This window comes from Babylonia areolata, chromosome 20 (assembly GCF_041734735.1).
Source record: "Babylonia areolata isolate BAREFJ2019XMU chromosome 20, ASM4173473v1, whole genome shotgun sequence".
In the NCBI taxonomy this organism is placed as follows: Eukaryota; Metazoa; Mollusca; class Gastropoda; order Neogastropoda; family Buccinidae; genus Babylonia; species Babylonia areolata.
In genome coordinates, this window is record NC_134895.1 from 29,914,570 (window position 1) to 29,933,982 (window position 19,413).

Sequence of the window (19,413 nt, forward strand, 5' to 3'; positions counted from 1 at the left end):
TCTATGCCCGGTGATTTGTTGTTCTTCAATTTTTGGCATGCTTTTATTACTTCTGTGTCAGATATATCATTATCTAAACAAGTGTTATTACAATCCACATTGTTAAAACCGTTTTTCATCCCATTATCACTGGTATTTTGGTTTTCATCATCCATACCACTTTGTTTCCAATAAGTTGATGTAAGTGGGTAATCCATCTTTTAACTGACAGGAATTGTGTGTTTTGATGCATTTCCATTGTTTTTAGCTGTTTCAATTTTTTCCACAATGTATTTGGATCATAGGCTAGATCTTTGTTTAGCGAGTCAACTAGTTTTGATTTATACATTCTCCTTTTTTTCTTAATCATTTTCTCTTATAAAAGTATTTCTGATGTAGATTTTTGTTAAATGGGTATCTGTTTAAAGCATTTAGAATTGATTTCAATTCTTTGTGTTGTAAAACACATTCCTTGTCAAACCATTTTTTGTTATGTCACCTTATCTTCCTAGACTTTTTAATTCTGCATGTAAGACATTTTTTCACTGCATCTTGCAATATATGTGTGAATTCATCTGTGACTGTATTTATCATAGAATCTGTACTGGTACTGTTAGAAAGTTGAGTATTCAAAATATCATTAATACAGTTTAATCGTTTTTTTTCATTTCTGGTGATGCTAGGATTATCCTAAGTTTCATTTTGGAATTTTCATCCCAAGAAAAAGCAATATCCTTAAAGGGGTTGTTAACATGACTAACTCCTTCTTCTATAGAAACATGTAATTTATCTCATAACACATGTCAAGTTTCTTTGTGGATAGGATGATTGATCAATGACAAGGGGCAGTGATCTGAGTAGGGAGTAAGATCATGCACTTTCATTTCAATAACATCTTGTAAAATATTTTGGGAACAGAGAAAGTAATCAACCACACTACTTCCCTTTGGTGTAAAGCACGTATATCGACCTTGTAAATCTCCGAGTTTTCTGCAATTGAGAATGCATATGTTGGTGTCTATACAAATAGAACTAAGTTTTCTCCCATTCTTGTGGCAGTGCAATACATTGAGCACCTATATGTGACAGGGTGGAACACATAATCATCAGGTAGTGAATACATATTGTTATCTCCATCCATTTGGATGAAATCAGGTAATATACCACTCCTGGCATTAAAGTCTCCACACAAGATTACATTTCCTTGAGCTGATAAACTGACGAGGTCAGATTCTACTCTGTCCCATATACTGTTTGTGTAATTTTTACCAACGACGAGTGCAATGGTGGTATGTATAGACAGCCAATGTATGTGTTTCTATCTTCGGCGCATATCTTTAACCAAACAGTATCACTATTGTTTTGTGGTAAAATTTTAACTAGTTTTCTTGTCATTCTTAATGAAAATTGATATGCCCCCTGATGCTTTCTGTGCTTTTAAATATTTTGGTCGACAATAGTGCATTCCAGGTGCAAAGTCTGGTAATATATATCATTTGCTGACTCTCTCTCCAGATGAGTTAACTCTAAAAAAAACAATATCATACTTTGAGAGTGTGTGTGTGTGTGTGCAGTGTGTGCATGTGTGAGTATGCACAAGTTTTTATATTAATATGCACTTGTATGTACCCTAATTTCTACTGTATCTGTGTTTGTGTATGATTTTCGATTTATGTTTGTATCTTGTTATATACTATCTCCCCCAATTTTCTTTGTGACCCCGGTACACTTGGTAATAAAGACATATTCTAACTCTATGGCAAGTTACAAAAAAGTGTTCCATATATGTTCTTCTGAATTTTTGTAATTATTTGTTTTTTGTTGTTGGCTTTTTGTTGTTGTTTTTTCTTGTCTGCCTTTTTGTTGCCATGATATTTGTAAAATATGGAATAAAAAGGTTTAAAAAAAATGTTGTGTAGACATGTATGTGAATCACTGTCCAAACAATGACAAACATGGGTATAGTCAATGTAAAAGGTCAATCACAGTCTCTGAAACTGAGCTGGCAAGCTTTTTGACTGCTAAGAGCTTTTGCAAGTTTGAGGGTGAAGTTCTTTGATGACATTCACTCCCTTCAAGTTGCACATGGGCTGATTAAAGTGTCTGCTGTGCATTTGGCATGCCACCTCTTCAAACAAGTCAACCATCTGATTCAGCGACAAAAAGTGTTACAAACTAAAAGCATGTTTCATGTCCAGCGCAGGTTCAACCTTTGTGTTTCGTGAAAATCGTTGAGCATTGGCGGCTGTCTGTTTCCTGCGGTATGCATTGAAATGAGAGTTCACTGGCCTCCAACTGCCATGCCTACTTCACACCCTCTGACTGGCATTCGACCTATCGTCTTACATCACTTTTCTCCCTCTCCTTCCCTTCTTCCAACACTGGCTGCACATATTCTGTCAGTCATAGCCACTTGTTCAAAAATGCTGTCTGATTGTTAGACAGACTAGGCTGTCAGTTTCATTACTGTCATTGTCATTCACCTTTGCGTTCAAACCAATCAGTGAGGGTGTGGGTGTGAGTTCAAATCCCGCTCTCGCCCTTTCTCTCAAGTTTGACTCGAAAATCAAACTGAGCATCTAGTCTTTCGGATGAGACGATAAACTGAGGTCCCTTGTGCATCACACACTTGGTGCACTGAAAAAGAACCTATGGCAACGAGAGTGTTGTCTTCTGGCAGAATTATGTAAAAATCCACTCTGATTAGTAGACAAACATATAAGCATGCACACAAAAGCCTGACAAGCATGTTGTCAGAACGCAGTGATGCCTCCTTGAGAAACTGAAACTGAAAACTCAAACCAATCATCAGACAAGAGATATCCTTCTCCATCGCTATAGCTATCCATAATCACAAGTACAGCTTTCAAAATTGTGTAAATCCACTGACTGGGACGACTTCCTTTACTGGACAAAGTTTTCAATGCCTTTTTTTGCGTATGATGCAACTCCTTTTCCACACACTTTCCACATAGTCCAGTTAGCAAATCATTATAAAGTAGAAAGGGGTCTTCTACCTGATATATGTTTATTTAAATAATATTTTCATAATCCAGACACATCAAACTAACCATTCACAGTCTGTTTATGTGAAATGAACCGAACTCCAATGAAGGAAAAATTGGAACATATGCAGGACGTCAGTAGACGTCTTATAGGCAATATGGCAACACTTTTTGTAGGACATCAGCTGACATCTTATAGGCACTCAACTGGTTAATGAAAAACATGACACAGACTTTTTCTGACAGAATGCTGCAAAAGTGTCTCTTTCTTGCCCCCCTGGTAGCCCAAGCTTTCATTATACATAAAAGCATGGTAATGCAAGTAAGCATAGTCATCCCCCTGCCATGTTTTCTCTGAATTGTGAGAAAACATGTGTGGTGCCCCCATATTTTTTTTTTTTATCAAAAACATTTCCTTTGTCATTGGATTTGGTTTCTAGTCTTTACATAATACAATCTTAGAGAAAAATGAGAGAGAGAAAAAAAGGAGGAAAAAAAAGACAATCATGACAATGATGATGGTGTTAGCAAAGTCATGAACTGAAACTGACACTTATTTATTGCATTTCACATGACATTACAATACACCAACCTCAAATTCAACATCAGAATTACAGCTAACAACAAAATTATGCCAATGTGCATAACTCAAAACAGATATGTATATCAAGACCTGACTGTTCATTCTCTATGAAATTATCACAAGCATTGATTTCTTCAGCTTCAGTGGACTGGCTACATAATCATTTGTAAAATGACACTTGTTCTTTTAAAATGTCATTCTGATCAATTATGATTTCACGTGTGTCTCTATGTAATCTTGTGAAAACTTCTTTTTCTTACCCCTTGCCTTTTCTAAATTACAAAAATATCTAGCATTGCGTTCCCCTTCTTCCACACAAATAACACCCTATTGCACGCACACACACTCGCACACTCCATGTGATCGAGAGAGAAATGAAAGAGACACTGCACACATATGGAGCCATTCACTACAGAGTAAGAAAATACAGAACTGTGCAAATGCACATCAGACATTAAGCTAAAAAAAAAAAAAATGTCCATTTCAAAATTAATTTTTTTTTTTTTAAATGCACACACACACACACACACACACACACAAACAAGCAAACAAACAAACATACAAGTTTGATTGATTTGTATGCTTACAATGTCACAGTTTCATGTTTAAATTTTCATTGTTTGATTTTTGTATGTCTTGTTACTGGGTTATAGGAAAAAAAAAGAAGAAAAAAGATTTTTTTAAGTGTTATGTATAGACATTTTGAAAGATTAGAACAGTAAAATAATGTGTTATGTATGGACATTGTGGAAGATGAGAACAGTGGAATAATGTGTTAATGTCATGTATGGACATTGTGAAAGATGAGAACAGTGGAATAATGTGTCAAAAAAACAAACATAAAAACATAAAAAGCAACAACAAAAAAAGGCCAAAAAGTTTTATCTGTTCCTTTTTTTCGATGGGTGATTTTGTTGGATCAAGATTTTTAATCACATGATGCACTATACCCTGTACGTTATGTGACATTGTCGACTTTCCAATGTAGAAGCAGACAACACCAGTTCAGCGGACAACATATATCCAACAACAATCAGAAAAGGAAGCTGTCTCATTTTTGTCTATTTATTGGAATGACTTTTTGTGTTATATTAAGTAGTCATTTATTTGTTGCTAACTGGATTTGGAACGACGACTGTCAAAGGCGTCACATCATAACACTCATCAAAGTCAGTGACAGTCAATGTGCAGTGATGTCTATGTTGGGCAGTCATGCTGCACCACACTTGCTGTTATTTTTCCGTGTTCCAGCCCTGAAATAGTGCTCTGCTGGAAAGAATAGATGGACTTTATTATAATTCTAAATGCTATATGCTTGACGAAAATCATAGCAATTGAATTAAAAGCATGTTGGCACTTCTAAATAGTGTTGAATTGAGGTTTCCAAAGTGAGGCTGCAGAAGAAATGCATGGCAATCCTTTGAACTGGTTTAATGTTTGTCATGCTTGGCATAATCGTGACAAAACCACCAACACCATGACATATCCATGGACAGAAAGTGTGGCTGAGTTAATGTCAGCATTCTTACCCACACACTGACACTTATCTCAGCCTCATAACTGACAAGGATGTCAATGCCTTGGGCTGCTGCTGCATTCAGTCCATACCCAGAAAGAGGTACACAAACCTTGTCAATGTGAAGTATCTATCAGGAATTAATTTTGAGGTGAACATAGAGTGTACCTAATTCCTAGTTCTACTTGTAATGGCACCATAACAGTACGTGGCCATGTTGCCTAGAAAGTATCCTGTCCCATTCAGTCAGTCTTCAAAGCACAGTCTTTCATCATGATTATGGCGTTTCGGAACATTCTCAAGGAGTCTGGTAAGAAGTTGATTTGGTTGTCATGACAGTCACGTCTGTATAATTGTGTCTCTCATTCAAGATAAGTTTTATAGATTACCTATCCTTATTATGTCTGTCTTCTGACTTTGCCCGTATGTTTTGTTGAGAGACTTGACAAAACATTGCAGGCCTACAGCATGGAGATCAGTGCAGAAAAGACAAAAATCATGACCAACAGCACCTGTGGAATCAAAAAGGACATCAAAGTGGGGAGCCAGAAACTTGAAACTGCCAACAGTTTTAAGTACCTAGATACAACCATCTCAGACGAAAGACAAACCAGAAGTTCTGGCCCGAATTGCACAGTCAACAGCAGCTCTGACAAAACTGAAAACCATACAGCATGACAAAAACATCTCCCTGGCATTAAAAATCAAACCCATGCATACACTTGTTTTCTCAAATTTTCTGTACGCTTGCAAATCCTGGACCTTCACTGCTGACTTCCAAAGACGCACTAAAGCTCTTGAGATGAGATGTACCACAAAATCCTGAACATCTCATACAGAGACATCACAAATGAGGTCAGAAACTGAATAACTGCAGCCTTTGGGGCACATGACAGTCTGCTCAGCATTATGAAGAAAAGAAAAATGATGTGGTATGGACATGTGACGAGATATCAGGCCTGGCAAAAACCATCCTGCAAGGCACAGTGCCCGGAGGAAGACAAAGAGGCAGACAGAAGAAGAGATGGGCAGATAACATCTGGGAGTGGACAGGCCTGTCATTCACCGAATCACAGAGAGCAGCCCTTGACCAAGACAGATGGCAGAAGATTGTCAGAGTCATCAGTGGTGCCTCCACAACCCCACCCGAGGTTACGAGACTGATGATGACGATGTCTTCTTGACACAGAAACGCCATGTAGTATGTCTGTAACATTTTGCCCAAGATATATCAATACCAGCCCCTACTTTTTTTTTTAGGCACTATGTGGAGCATTTTCAAGGAGTCTCTCATTCATTCAACACAGGATGTTATAGATCACCTATGCTGCTATCCTGATTATGTCCATCTTCTGACTTTGCCCATACATGTGTCTTGTTGACACAAAAATAAAATATAGTGTGGAGCATTTCATCTCAAGCATGTCAATGCCAGCCCCCCCTTTTTTTTTTATCCGAAACACTATGCGGCATTAGACAGGGCTGCCGATTTTTTCCATTAGCATTTATATTGGCAGTGGAACTGCATCCAGTTAAAATCAGAAACAGCACAGGTACAGAAGTACATTGTGTGACAGACAACTTAAAACCTGTTTTTTCCTTGTCCTGTGAAGACAAAGTCCTCCCCAAAATAATCCTGTAGATTTTTTATTCATAAACTGTAATGTGAAGGCTTTCAACTTTGGTGTCAGGTTCACCAAATATGTCCTCAATTATTTTCCCAAGTTCAAGACTTGGTCACTGTTATTGTAATTCAGGTACTCTTCCACACCAAGGAATGCAGCAGCAAGAGTGGAATCTTCAGGCACATTTATGTCTTCTCTGGGTTCCCTGAAAACGCCTGTGAAAGTCCAAATTCTGATCAGAAACTGGAACTAAATACAGTGCAATGCACAATATCACAGTACAACAGTCTGATACAAATGCAAGTCAACCACCCACTTCCACAGCTCACTTAGCTTTCTTGCCCCCTTCAGCACAAACTTCCCTATCTACTCCCCCAAAAAAGTTTCTATTGACTGGAGTCAGTGTATGAAGCTTGCCATTTCTGCCTACCTGTCTACTCTAACAACAGAAAAACCACCGGCTGCTGTCGTCCATTTTGCTTTTGAACTGTAAACATGCACTTCTCATTGATTGGAGATGATGATCATCCTCTCATTGCCACTTATGTACTGCAATCTTGTCTTGCTGTGTGACATTTTGTATGGACAACATGAATTTCTGCACTAATGGTATCCTCACAATCTTTACTGGTTGAGGTTATTCTGTTGAAACCTTTCATTGTCAGTTGGCTTTTTTTTTTTTACTGTAGATGGTGCATTTGTAATTATCATACCCCCTGCCCCTGCAGACATGCCAGAAAGAAAACCATTTTATACTGTAGTCCTTATTACATGTGTTTAATAATAATAATGAATAAAGATAGTATTTATATAGCACTGAATCTTGTGCAGAGACAAATCTAAGCACTTTCACACCAGTCATTCACACACATGACATGATGTTTGATACAACACGATTCACTGAGACATAAAACCAACCAACACTGGTGTTAAAAACGAACATTTTCAATTTATCTTTTTTAATCTACATGTGCATCGTTCTAGTGACACACTTCATGAACACCTCACACTTTCAACCCTCAGTTTAAATCAAGATGGAATGTCAAGTTGTCAGAACTTTCTTTTAAAAAGCAAAAAACAAACAAAAATGGTAAAAGCAAAGAATAAAAACATGAAATATTGTCTGTATAGTACATTTCCCGATGTAACAATGATAACTCGTGGTATACAATTCAGTTATCTCAAAATAATCGTTATTGTTTCCAAAACCCCTGTGCATGTTTTGATGTTCTGCATGCATATAAACACTAAGGAGGTCTGCACATATGTTGACTAGGAGACTGGAAAAACCTCCACCTTTTACCCACCAGGTGCCGTTACTGAGATTCCATGCATTTACAACATATATCATTAATAATTCTATTGAACAACTCCATCATGTATCATTTCTACTTCTGCAATAAAAAAACAACAACAACAAAAAAACAAAAAAAACACCCCTAGTTTTGTAATAAGAGGAAAAGTGAATGCAAAGAGGAAAACAAAACATAAAATTAAACCTTTCGCTGCCAGGAAAATAAGATTTAAGTGAAATCTATCTTCCCGGGTTTTTTCACAAAAAAACGGGTATATATTTTCACAAAATTTTGTGCTCTTTGTTAACGGAGAAATACCCATAAAAGTATATATTTTCTGTAAGGTAAATGAATAAAGAATACAAAACACATGATGTTTTCCCATTTTATGTATTTTCAGTGATATGCTGTTGTTTTAAAATCAGTGTTTTGTTTTTTGTCATATTTTCAACTTGTTCATTTCAAACATTAGGTAATTTGCTCTAAAATATCATATTTTCTGGACAAATGGATAATACCTGCACACACAAATTATACTAGAACAACCACAATAAAAAAATTATTAAAAAAAGAAGAAAAAAAAAGAGACACAATGCACTGTGACTTCTTGAAGTGATAATGTGGATGTGGGGCCATGGCCCCTTGGTCTCCACCCCTGTCCTCTTCACCCCTCTTACACACGGTCACTTCATCCAGTTCTCATCAGATCGCGTTGGCTGAGTGCCAAGGAAATCACTCACACTGTGTCCTGCTAAAAATTTGGTCACTTTCTGTCACCTGCTACAGCTGTAGAGTCGGCATCACTCACTGATAGACATATCTTGGCCAGTCTCTTCATTGCTCCCTTTATTTTCTATCAAATCGTCCTACAAAAGTTCATCACTGTCTTCGAATTTACACATCAATTCTTTCTGAGCATCAGCTAAAGAAAGCAATCTTGGCTTATGATCATGACCGCATGTCTTGAGCACGGTGTCCGACATTTTGTTGAGCGAGCGAGGAGAGGAGCCAGGCAAACACTGCAGCAGTAATCCAACCAAAACGTTCAAATAAAGGACTGCCTCATGACACAGATGGGGTTTCTAGCTATGAACAGAATCTAGAAAGATTCCCCAAACTAATGCTACCAGTATTTTTGTCAATGAACTCAATGCAAACCAGGGAAAATTCAGAATATTTCGATGGCCAGTTATCTTGTCATTGTGGCAGCGAAGCGTACATGCTTGCGCTGATGAGTTATCTCATCAATAAGGAAACCTAAGGATCAAAGAGAAAAAAAATAAGGAAAAGGAAATAGATGCAGGAATATGGTAGACTCAAAACTATGAATACAAATATGCTGATGCATTAATGTTTGACAATAATGGTTTTAGATTGTCAAAAACTTAAGAATTAATGAAAGTCACCAATTATTTGTGCTAAAAAATTGCGAGACTCGGCAGTCATGACCAAATAACCCATTTCATCTCATGGCCACACTGATGTACCATACAAACACGCAGAGCAGAACGATTGCCCAACACTGGTATCACTCAACTGCTTTTACTGACTTTGACGAGCATGATTATGTGGCACAATCGTTAGTCCAAATTCAGTATGCAGCAAATCATATGACAACATCAAATCACAAAGTTATTCAAATACTTGTACAAACATGAGTCAGCTTCCTTGCCCGATTTTCATCAGATATATGTCCATCGAGTCGGCATGGTCTGCTTCTGCTTAGGAAGGTCAACAAAGTCACATGGTGCGCTGTGCGAATTAAAAATCTTGTGGCAAAAAAAGAAATATTGAAAAGAAAACATATTTATACAAAGCTGACTTTTTTTCTGGACTTTTCATGAAGTAAAGAAAACATATTTAAGAATGAAGTAAGCCACGCATGACATGATGTTTGATACAACATGATTCACTGAGACATAAAACCAACCAACACTGGTGTTAAAAACGAACATTTTCAATTTATCTTTTTTAATTTACATGTGCATCGGTCTAGTGACATACTTCATGAACATCTCACACTTTCAACCCTCAGTTTAAATCAAGATGGAATGTCAAGTTGTCAGAACTTTCTTTTAAAAAGCAAAAAACAGACAAAAATGGTAAAAGCAAAGAATAAAAACATGAAATATTGTCTGTATAGTACATTTCCCAATGTAACAATGATAACTCGTGGTATACAATTCAGTCATCTCAAAATAATCATTATTGTTTCCAAAACCCCTGTGCATGTTTTGATGTTCTGCACGCATATAAACACGAAGTAGGTCTGCACATATGTTGACTAGGAGACTGGAAAAACCTCCACCCTTTACCCACCAGGTGCCACTGAGATTCCATGCATTTACAACATATGTCATTAATAATTCCATTGAATAAGGAAGCCTAAGGGTTAAAGAGAAAAAAAGTTAAGGAAAAGGAAATAGATGTAGGAATATGGTAGACTCAAAACTATGAATACAAATATGCTGATGCATTAATGTTTGACAATAATGGTTTTAGATTATCAAGTAAAGAAAACATATTTAAGAATGAAGTAAGCCACAAAAAATTTTTAAAGGATTTTTTTCAAATTAAAAATCTATTTTAACTAGACTAAATGCTATATATTAATGTAGAAAGCATGGCAACAGGACCTAAAATGCCTTTAAAATGTCAACTGACATCTTACACAAAATGTTTCCATTTCCAGCTGACATCCACTGACATCCTGCATTTATTCTGATTTTTCCTTCATCAGAATTTTGTTCAGTGAACACAGACTCTGAACGGTTGCTTAATGTGTCTGGTTTATAAACATACTACTCAAATGCGCATATGCTGAGTGTATGACCCCTTTCTTCTCTGTTTTGCTACCTTGGACTATGTCGAGCGCACATGAAAAATGGGTCTGTGTCATATATAAAATGGGCATTGCAAACTTTGCCCAGCAAAGACAGTGGTCCCAGTCAACAGATTTACACAATTTTGCAGGTCATGCAAATAATCATGTACGGTAATAACAATGAGAGATGTATCTATCTTGTCTGATGATTGTTTTGAACTCGAAGATGATGACAACAACGGTATCGAAACTGACAACAATATCTGATGCTTTCTATAGTCAATCTATCCAATCAGACAAACATTTCTGAGCGGTTGGCAATGACTGACAGTAAGGGTGCAGTATTTTTGCTTAACTTAAGAAGAGGGGCAGGGGAGAGAGAGGAGTGGTTAAGACGATAGGTCGAAGACCAGACGGTGTGGCCATGACCATCAGTGACCTGTCTTTCAAAGTGTGCAGCTAGCAGGAAACAGGCAACAGCAAATGTCGTATTTTCATTAAACCGAGGGCTGACATACAATTGATGGGAATCACATGTTTTTATTTTTTCACACTTTTGTGATCAGCTGACCAACTTCTTTGTAGAGGGGGCAAACTGGATGCACAGCAGACACTTATCAGTTCAGTTGCAACCAGGACAGATTATCATGAAAGAGCTTCCCCCTCTAAAGTGGAAAGCTTGAGTGCTCAGTTCTTGAGAACATGATTGACTTTCTATCGTGACTGAACCCACATTTGTCATTGTTGGAACGATTATTCACTAATATGTCTACAAGAGTTGATTTGTTACCATAAACACATCACCTGTTTTATTTTCTTCTGCAGGTGTAATCTGACAAGCATGCTATTTCTAGCTGTATTTTGTTTCTTTTCTTTTTGGATGTCACTCTGTGGAGGTGGAAATAGACTTTTTTGATGCACAAAGAATATTACCATCACTTTGATATGCCTCAAAAGTTATCTGCAATCAAAACAATCGGGAAAAAAAGACCAGTTTACAAAAATGTCTACTTTGCTTCTGTATATCTGAAATTTTGAACTAGATTTTTTTGTTTTATTTATTACCCATGAATCCTTGTTGTGTCGCAACCTTTTCTGTCACATTACTTGGAATGTTCTTTCATTTCATGCTTGTTCATATGTTCATCTGTTTGTGTTAGCATCTATTTGCATGCAATGTTTCATTCAAATTAGCTTCACAATTTCAGAGAAATCATTCAGAACCAGTTTATATCTGAAAACAGAGTCAAAGAAGGAAAACAAGCAAACAAAAACATCTTTACCTCATTCAACCCTGTGCCCGCCTGAGAGGCGTGCGCCGCTGATCGCCATTCTCCACCTGAGCCCGTCTGACATGCATGTGAAGAAACCCGTTTACTTAAACCGGTTCATCAGCTCATTATTATGCTTTAAACTGCTAAGTAGTGGAAGTAACTACTTAACTTCCTTCCTCACTGGCACACGAAGTTTCACTCGAAAAATCAAATGATTAGTGTGTTTTTTTTATCTGGTTTTCCGCTATGATATGGTAAAACGTCAAAGGCTTACTGCACAGTACATGCTCTATGTAATTATGGACAAAATGATGATTTGTCTCATAATTCATCCGATAATTCTTAGGAAAGTGAAGGAAGTGAAATTAGCAACCAGGCTAAACAAAGTGGCGGACATTTCAATCAAGAAGAGAGCCAACAACTTTCAACATCAATAGAAGCTGACATTTTACTATCTCTGTTTTTAATTTAATCCCTAGGCTGCCTATATGACGAGATAACTCGTCATGACGAGCATGTACGCTTTGCTGCCACAATGACAAGATAACTCATCATTGAAATATTCTGACTTTTCCCTGCTTTGTGTTCAGTTCGTTGACAAAAATGCTGGTAGCTTTAGCTTGGGAAATCTTTCTGGATTCTATTCATAGCTAGAAACCTCATCTACGACATGAGGCAGTCCTTTATTTTAACATTTTGGTTGGGTACTGTCCCAGCGTTTGCCTGGCTCCTCTCCTCGCTCACTCAACAAAATGTCGAAGTGACGCCGTGCTCAAGACATGCGATCATAGCGAACTAAATCAACCAAGATTGCTTTCTTGAACTGATGCTCAGAAAGAATTGAAGCGTAAATTCGAAGAAGACAGTGATGAACATTTATAGGACGATTTGACAGAAAATAAAGGGAGCAATCAAGAGAGTGGCCAAGATATGACTATCAGTGAGTGATGCCGGCTGTGCAAACCTTAGCAGACGACAGAAAGTGACTGAATTATTAGCAGGACACATGCACAGTGTGAGCAATTTTCTTAGCACTCAGCCAACGCAGTCTTATGAGAACTGGATCAAGTGACCATGTGAGAGGGGTGAAGAGGAGGGGGGTGGAGACTGAGGGGGCGTGGCCTCTCATCCACATTATCACTTGGAGAAGTCACAATGCATTGTGTATCTATCTCTTTTTTTTTTTTTTTCTTCTTTTTTTTTATTGTGGTTGTTCTAGTATGATTTTGTGAGTGAAGATATCCATTCGTCCAGAAAATATGATATTTTAGTGCAAATTACCTGACTAATGTTTTGAACAAGTTGAAAATGTGACAAAAAAACAAAGCACTGATTTCAAAACAACAGCATGTCACTAAAAATATATAAAATGGGAAAACATTATGTGTTTTGTATTCTTCATTCATTTACCTTACAGAAAATATATACTTTTATGGGTCTTTCTCCAATAACAAAGAGCACAGAATTTTGTGAAAATTTATACCCGTTTTTTGGGAAAAAAAACCCTGGCAAATAGATTTCACTTATTTCCTGGCAGCGAAAGGGTTAAAGTTACAAGTACCGGAAAACTGTTGCATCCTTCATCTTGAGACTTCAGCAATTTATGTCAAAATTATATTTCAGTCATTATGTGAAGTTCGGTAGCTATTGCTGGAGTGGTTGCTATAAATTTGTGCCTGAAGTGTAGCACCCTTTCCCCTTGATGCAGCCAGGCCAAAACATGCCAGGCTGGGAGAGCTGCACAGGCAGAAGACCTTAAAGGGCTGAAAGGGTTAACTCTTTCACAACCATGTTTCTGTGTGCAAAACACTCCCCAGTGCCAAATATCTTAGATATGATTATCTCAGTCACAGGCTTCCACTCATGTCAAAATAACACAATGGACTTGTTCACATCAAACTGGGTCAGGGAACAAAGGTTAGTTATTGTTCTATTGGCGGGAAACTGGCAGAAGCCATCAAGCTTTGTTACAATGTGAAAAATGGTCCTTTTAACATGACCCTTGGATGTCGACCAGTCGTTTATGGCGGTGCACTGTCTAGTTGACTAAGGTCCCCTATGGTTGTGATATTGTAATGCCTGCATTGGTTCTTGAAGATTGTTAATGATGCAATACCATCGTAACTACCAGGCTGACAACTCTTGCGTTACATAATTAAATAAAGGTACAAGCATTACATCCCTTGGATTGTGTTCAATCGTAAGTACTCCCACAAAACAATAACTGAGGACACTACAATCGTGGTTAGAGTTAAACCAATCGATCCTGTATCATCACCATCAACGTCTTCACTAACATCACCATCATTATCATGACTGTCATAGTTATCGTCCCCCAGTCTCTCTCCTTTTTCTGTAAGATTTATGATGGGAAGAGACAAGAAACCGAATCGAATGACAAAAAAAAAAAAGAAATAAAAAAGAAAGAAAGATAAATCAGGGGGGCTAAGACCACTTTCCAAACTCATGCAATCATCCATAATACGATTTTGAAACAAAATAAATTTGTTGTGTGAGGAGGAACACATATCATCTGGCAATATGGTCACAAACCTGTCAGAAGCACTGAACTCATTGGTGATGACTTTTGGCAGTGGCTGGACTCCCTGGCTTTCCAGCTGATGCATCAAGTATTCCTGAATATCAGTCAATCAATCAGTCACCATCATCATGTTAGCCATCAAAACAATCAAATTTCTCTCTCAATTTCACATTTTAAAATTTCAGTGTAGATATTTCTTCATTGCAGCTTACAATTTCAGCTTCATATAATCAGCTTCTGTAAAACATACATAAAGTTCTTTCTTTTTGTCTATCCAATTCAGGCTGTGAGCATAGAGCATGTCTATGACTCCATCAGTCCACCACAGGCATGGTCTTCCTCTGGCTCTGAAACATGAAAACTTGATGTTGTGAGCTTGCAGGGTTGGCTGACTGACTGGCATTCGTGTTTGGTGACTGAATCATTTTATGAGTCATTGCACTATGTACTCATCTTACAAGATGTGAGTTTTTGTTCCAGGGCTTTATTCATAGTCCAGCTAAGTGTGGGAATGAAGACTGTGTTGATTTGGCTAGCACTGGTTTCTATAGGTATGTTTGGGTGCTTCAAGAGGGGTGCAAGTCAACAACTGACAAAGACTGCCTTCTGGGCCCGGTTGCACAACACGCTGTTAGCGGTTACCTGTCCGGTAAACCCCTAACCCACTGCTAAAACTGGTGCACAAGTTCAATTTTCACTACCTGTCAGCAGCTCTATATCTCGTAGCGGACAGCGAAAGCAAGACAATGGTGGCGATGTCAATTCACCACTTAAAATTTTCCAACAGCAACGTCTACAGAGACAGCTTTTGAACCGGGAATGTTTTGATCTTTTTTGATCATTATGACGATGTTGAACTTTATCAACGTTTCCATATTCAACGAGCAGAAAGTGTGAACTTTGTTAGAAACAATTTGGTGTTCTGCTACTACAGAAAGGGCTACATGTCGCCAGACGTGGGATGCAAGTATACCTACTTGCTCGCATTATGATTTTATGCGACAGGAAATTTCCAAAACATCACTGATGGAGGACACAGTGGACATGCCAACTGAATTGAGAACAGCAGTTCACCATGTGACGGATGTGTTGTGCACAAGAGCAAGACAACATGTTTGTTTTACAAGTCAAGAGTAAGCGGCCCGACAGAAGCGTGCGTTCATAAATGTCAGTCACCCCCAGGTTTGCTGAATGTGTTGGGATGTGTTGATGGAACACAAATATGGATCAGGACACCATTTCACAATGAACGCTGGCTGTTTGAAAAGATATTGTCAACCGAATCTGACATAATGAAGGTGAGTTCTAACACACACACACACACACACACACACACACACACACTACACAGTATCTGATATTCATATTATATAATCTCAATATTGAAATGATACATTTAATCAAAGGTATTAATACTCATTCCAGCTATCTATAATTTATGACTAAACCATCACATCATCACCAAAACTACTCATCCAAAAAAAACCCCAAAAAACCACAACAAAGTGGAAGATGAAAATATTCTCCATGTATTGAACCAAAACAGTGACACTTCTTTCCCTTTTAATCTATGACAAAACCATAACCAAATTTACTAACAAACAATGAAGAATTTATGAGAAGATATATTATATGTGATGTCTGTCATATGTGTATTTTTCATAGAACATTCTATGAATGATGATGTGCAATTTACTGTAGGATTTTATGAAACTACAGAGTATGGGGGATAGTTTTATATGTTTGGCACTTTTTTATGCTCTGGGTGTCATATGTTTTGTATGTGTACTGTGCAATTATTTATATACATGCCACACCCCAAAGTTCTCTGTGACTGTGAGAAATTAATGATGAAATTAACTAAACTGAATACATACATACATATTACAATCAAGTGTCATAACATTTTGTTTCCTTTTGTATCACCAAATTCACTAATAATAAACACAGGGTTGAAAAAGAAAAAGAAATATTTGTGTTTATGTATTCTCAATATTGAAATAAAGCAGTCTGTCAAAGGCATTAACAGTTTTTTTATTCTATTTCTAATTTGTGACTTGACCACCTTCAAATTTACTAATAAACAGCAAGCACAAGGGGAAAGGAGAACATGACTCCTTATCTGACATTCAAAAATTTAATATCTAAACATGCTTTTTTAAAGGGCGATAAATCGATTGTGGTATTCGCAGTGAGAACGCTGTTTAAATCATATTATTCTGGTGTATCTTGGGCATTCAAAACATCTTTAAGGGCAATTAAAAATTCTTTTTAGATCCGCAGTAAAGGAGACGTGGCTATTGCCGCAATCACACTGCAACATTTAGCCGTTTTCTCTGGATCTAGATAGACATAAAAGTTTAGTTACACCCGCCGGGAATGTACGACACAGTCGATTCAATTTCTCTTTCATGTTCATTCTAGTTTTATAGTATTAAAGTTGATATGAAAATTGAGTATTTTGTTAAACTAATAACATGTAGAGCCAAGTACAAGTACTTCTAAACGTCGTTTTAACTCACTCGGGACGACAAGTTTTCTCCCTTGCTTTTCCCCACAGACGGCCCATTTGTAGGGGTTTGGAAAAAAATTACAATAAATACAAAATACTGTGTAAGAAAATGAAACTTTCAGAACTGGTTCATTACGTATTGAGCTATTACATATAAAAAAAATCAAATTTCTCACCTTATTTTTAAAGTTTTGCCATATGTAGAAAATACTGCCAATTTTTCACCCCAAATCACCATACCCATGCTCGCTTTCTGCATTAAATTCGCTTTCTTCTTCGTCATCATCCACCTCTTCAATGTCCGACCCTTCAGTTTGTAGCATTTCAAGTACTTCGGCAACCCTAAAACATTGCCGTCACTGCCTTGTTCGCTTCACAACATTCTGAGAAGAGGCCGCTTTGCTAACAGGCTGGCACGCGAGCAGACGACCGGTCAGTGACTTTGTCAGCGTGTGTGCGAGACAGGCCACACATCCAAGACTAACCAATCATACTATTCGATTGTGGAGTGACCCAGAATAGCGCACTCTGCTTGGCTAATCACAAAATCACGTGTACAGCGCATGATGGAATTTTACTTTCGGAGAATGCTATTCCATTCCTTCGTCCAAAACCGAATACGTTTTGTGTAGGAATGCGTGAGCATTCCTTCGTCCGGAAAGAGTTAAGTGAAAAGGACTTCATTTTGAGAAAAGTCAAGACTGGAAATTTTTACATTTCATCAAGGGTATTAACTCTCATGGTTTATTATTTTAAACTGTGGATTCCGACTGATTTTATGGATATTTTTATGGCAGTTTGGGGCATAATCCAGTAAGTGATGAGGCGTTCACAAATCTTTATCTGAATAAATATTTAACGGTCTCCTTCTCCAACTTTCCATCAGATGTTATCATGTATTGTCGATTGAATATAGGATTGAACGGGCAGGTCAACAACTTGAAACAAAATGGCGTCATTCAATTGCATTCGCGAGGAATATGAGCATGCACTTTGAATATGTATAAATATGTGTACGCAACTGATTTTTGCCCATGACCTTCAGGGATCAGCCAACAGATCTATAAAGTCCACTCATAGTACTGATTTTAGTATTTTCCGAAAAAGACCACTTGGGCGAATGAACATAGTGAAAGCCCTGTACACTGAAAGTAAAACACACAAGCTTTTTATTTATTGAGTATAATTTCAAAATGTAATGTTTAAGATAAGAAAGATCACTTTAAAGCAAATTAACCCCCCTAGCATTAATTATAGATCAATTTCCCTTTTTTACTATCTGCACCAAAGACATGCAAAATGAATATAACTTCCATGCTTAGCAAATGAAGTTCCTGTCTGAACAAAAAATGATAAAAATGACTGCTCTTGTTTTTGTGTCAGAATATCAGATCAAAGTGCCAAGTTTAGAGAATATAATTTGGCTTCTTTTATATTTTTTTGTGCCCATCCCAGAGGTGCAATATTGTTTAAAACAAGATGACTGGAAAGAACTACATTTTTCCTATTTTTATGCCAAATTTGGTGTCAACTGACAAAGTATTTGCAGAGAAAATGGCAATGTTAAAGATTAGCATGGACACACACACACACACACACACACACACAGACACACAACCGAACACCAGGTTAAAACATAGACTCACTTTGTTTACACAAGTGAGTGAAAAAATCAAAGGTATTAATTCAACACATTTTTCATTTAAATTTGAATTAACAAATAAACCATCACCAACTTCACTCACAAACAGAAGGTTGAAGAAAGAAAGAAAGAAAAAGAGACAGACAGACAGACACAGTGTGTGTGTGTGTGTGTGTGTGTGGAACAGCTAAATTTAGGTAAATCTGACAACAGTCTCAGTCAGTCAGTGTGTGTGTGTGTGTGTTTGTTGTTCAAACAAAGGTTAATCTGACAATAAATGGTCTCAGTAAGTCAGTCAGTCACTGTGTGTGTGTGTGTGTAAGTGTGTGTACCTGGCAGTGAATTGGTTGCATCATCCCTTCTTACTGGAACATTCCCATCCACTTTCAAAACTGCAATTGTCCAGCTTCTTCTGAAGAAACCCAACCTTGATGCAAATATTCTGAAAAATTATCGACCAGTTTCTAACCTTCCTTTCCTGTCCAAACTCCTTGAAAAATCTGTCCTGAAGCAGCTCAACAACCACCTTTGTTTCAACACTCTCCTTCACCCTTTCCAGTCTGCATATCATGCTGACCACAGCACCGAAACCACTCTCCTTCATATCCTGAACAAT

At 37.4% G+C, this 19,413-nt stretch overlaps 1 protein-coding gene across 1 annotated transcript in view; it reads right to left on the reverse strand.

Annotated features, from left to right (window-relative positions):
• The window catches only part of LOC143295387 (DNA repair endonuclease XPF-like), a 223,768-nt gene that overhangs the window by 190,103 nt on the left and 14,252 nt on the right, over window positions 1-19,413 (reverse strand). Inside the window, exon 4 of the mRNA XM_076607056.1 lies at window positions 14,655-14,737. Coding sequence (XP_076463171.1) covers window positions 14,655-14,737 — 83 coding nt within the window. The remainder of the gene's footprint in view (window positions 1-14,654; window positions 14,738-19,413) is intronic.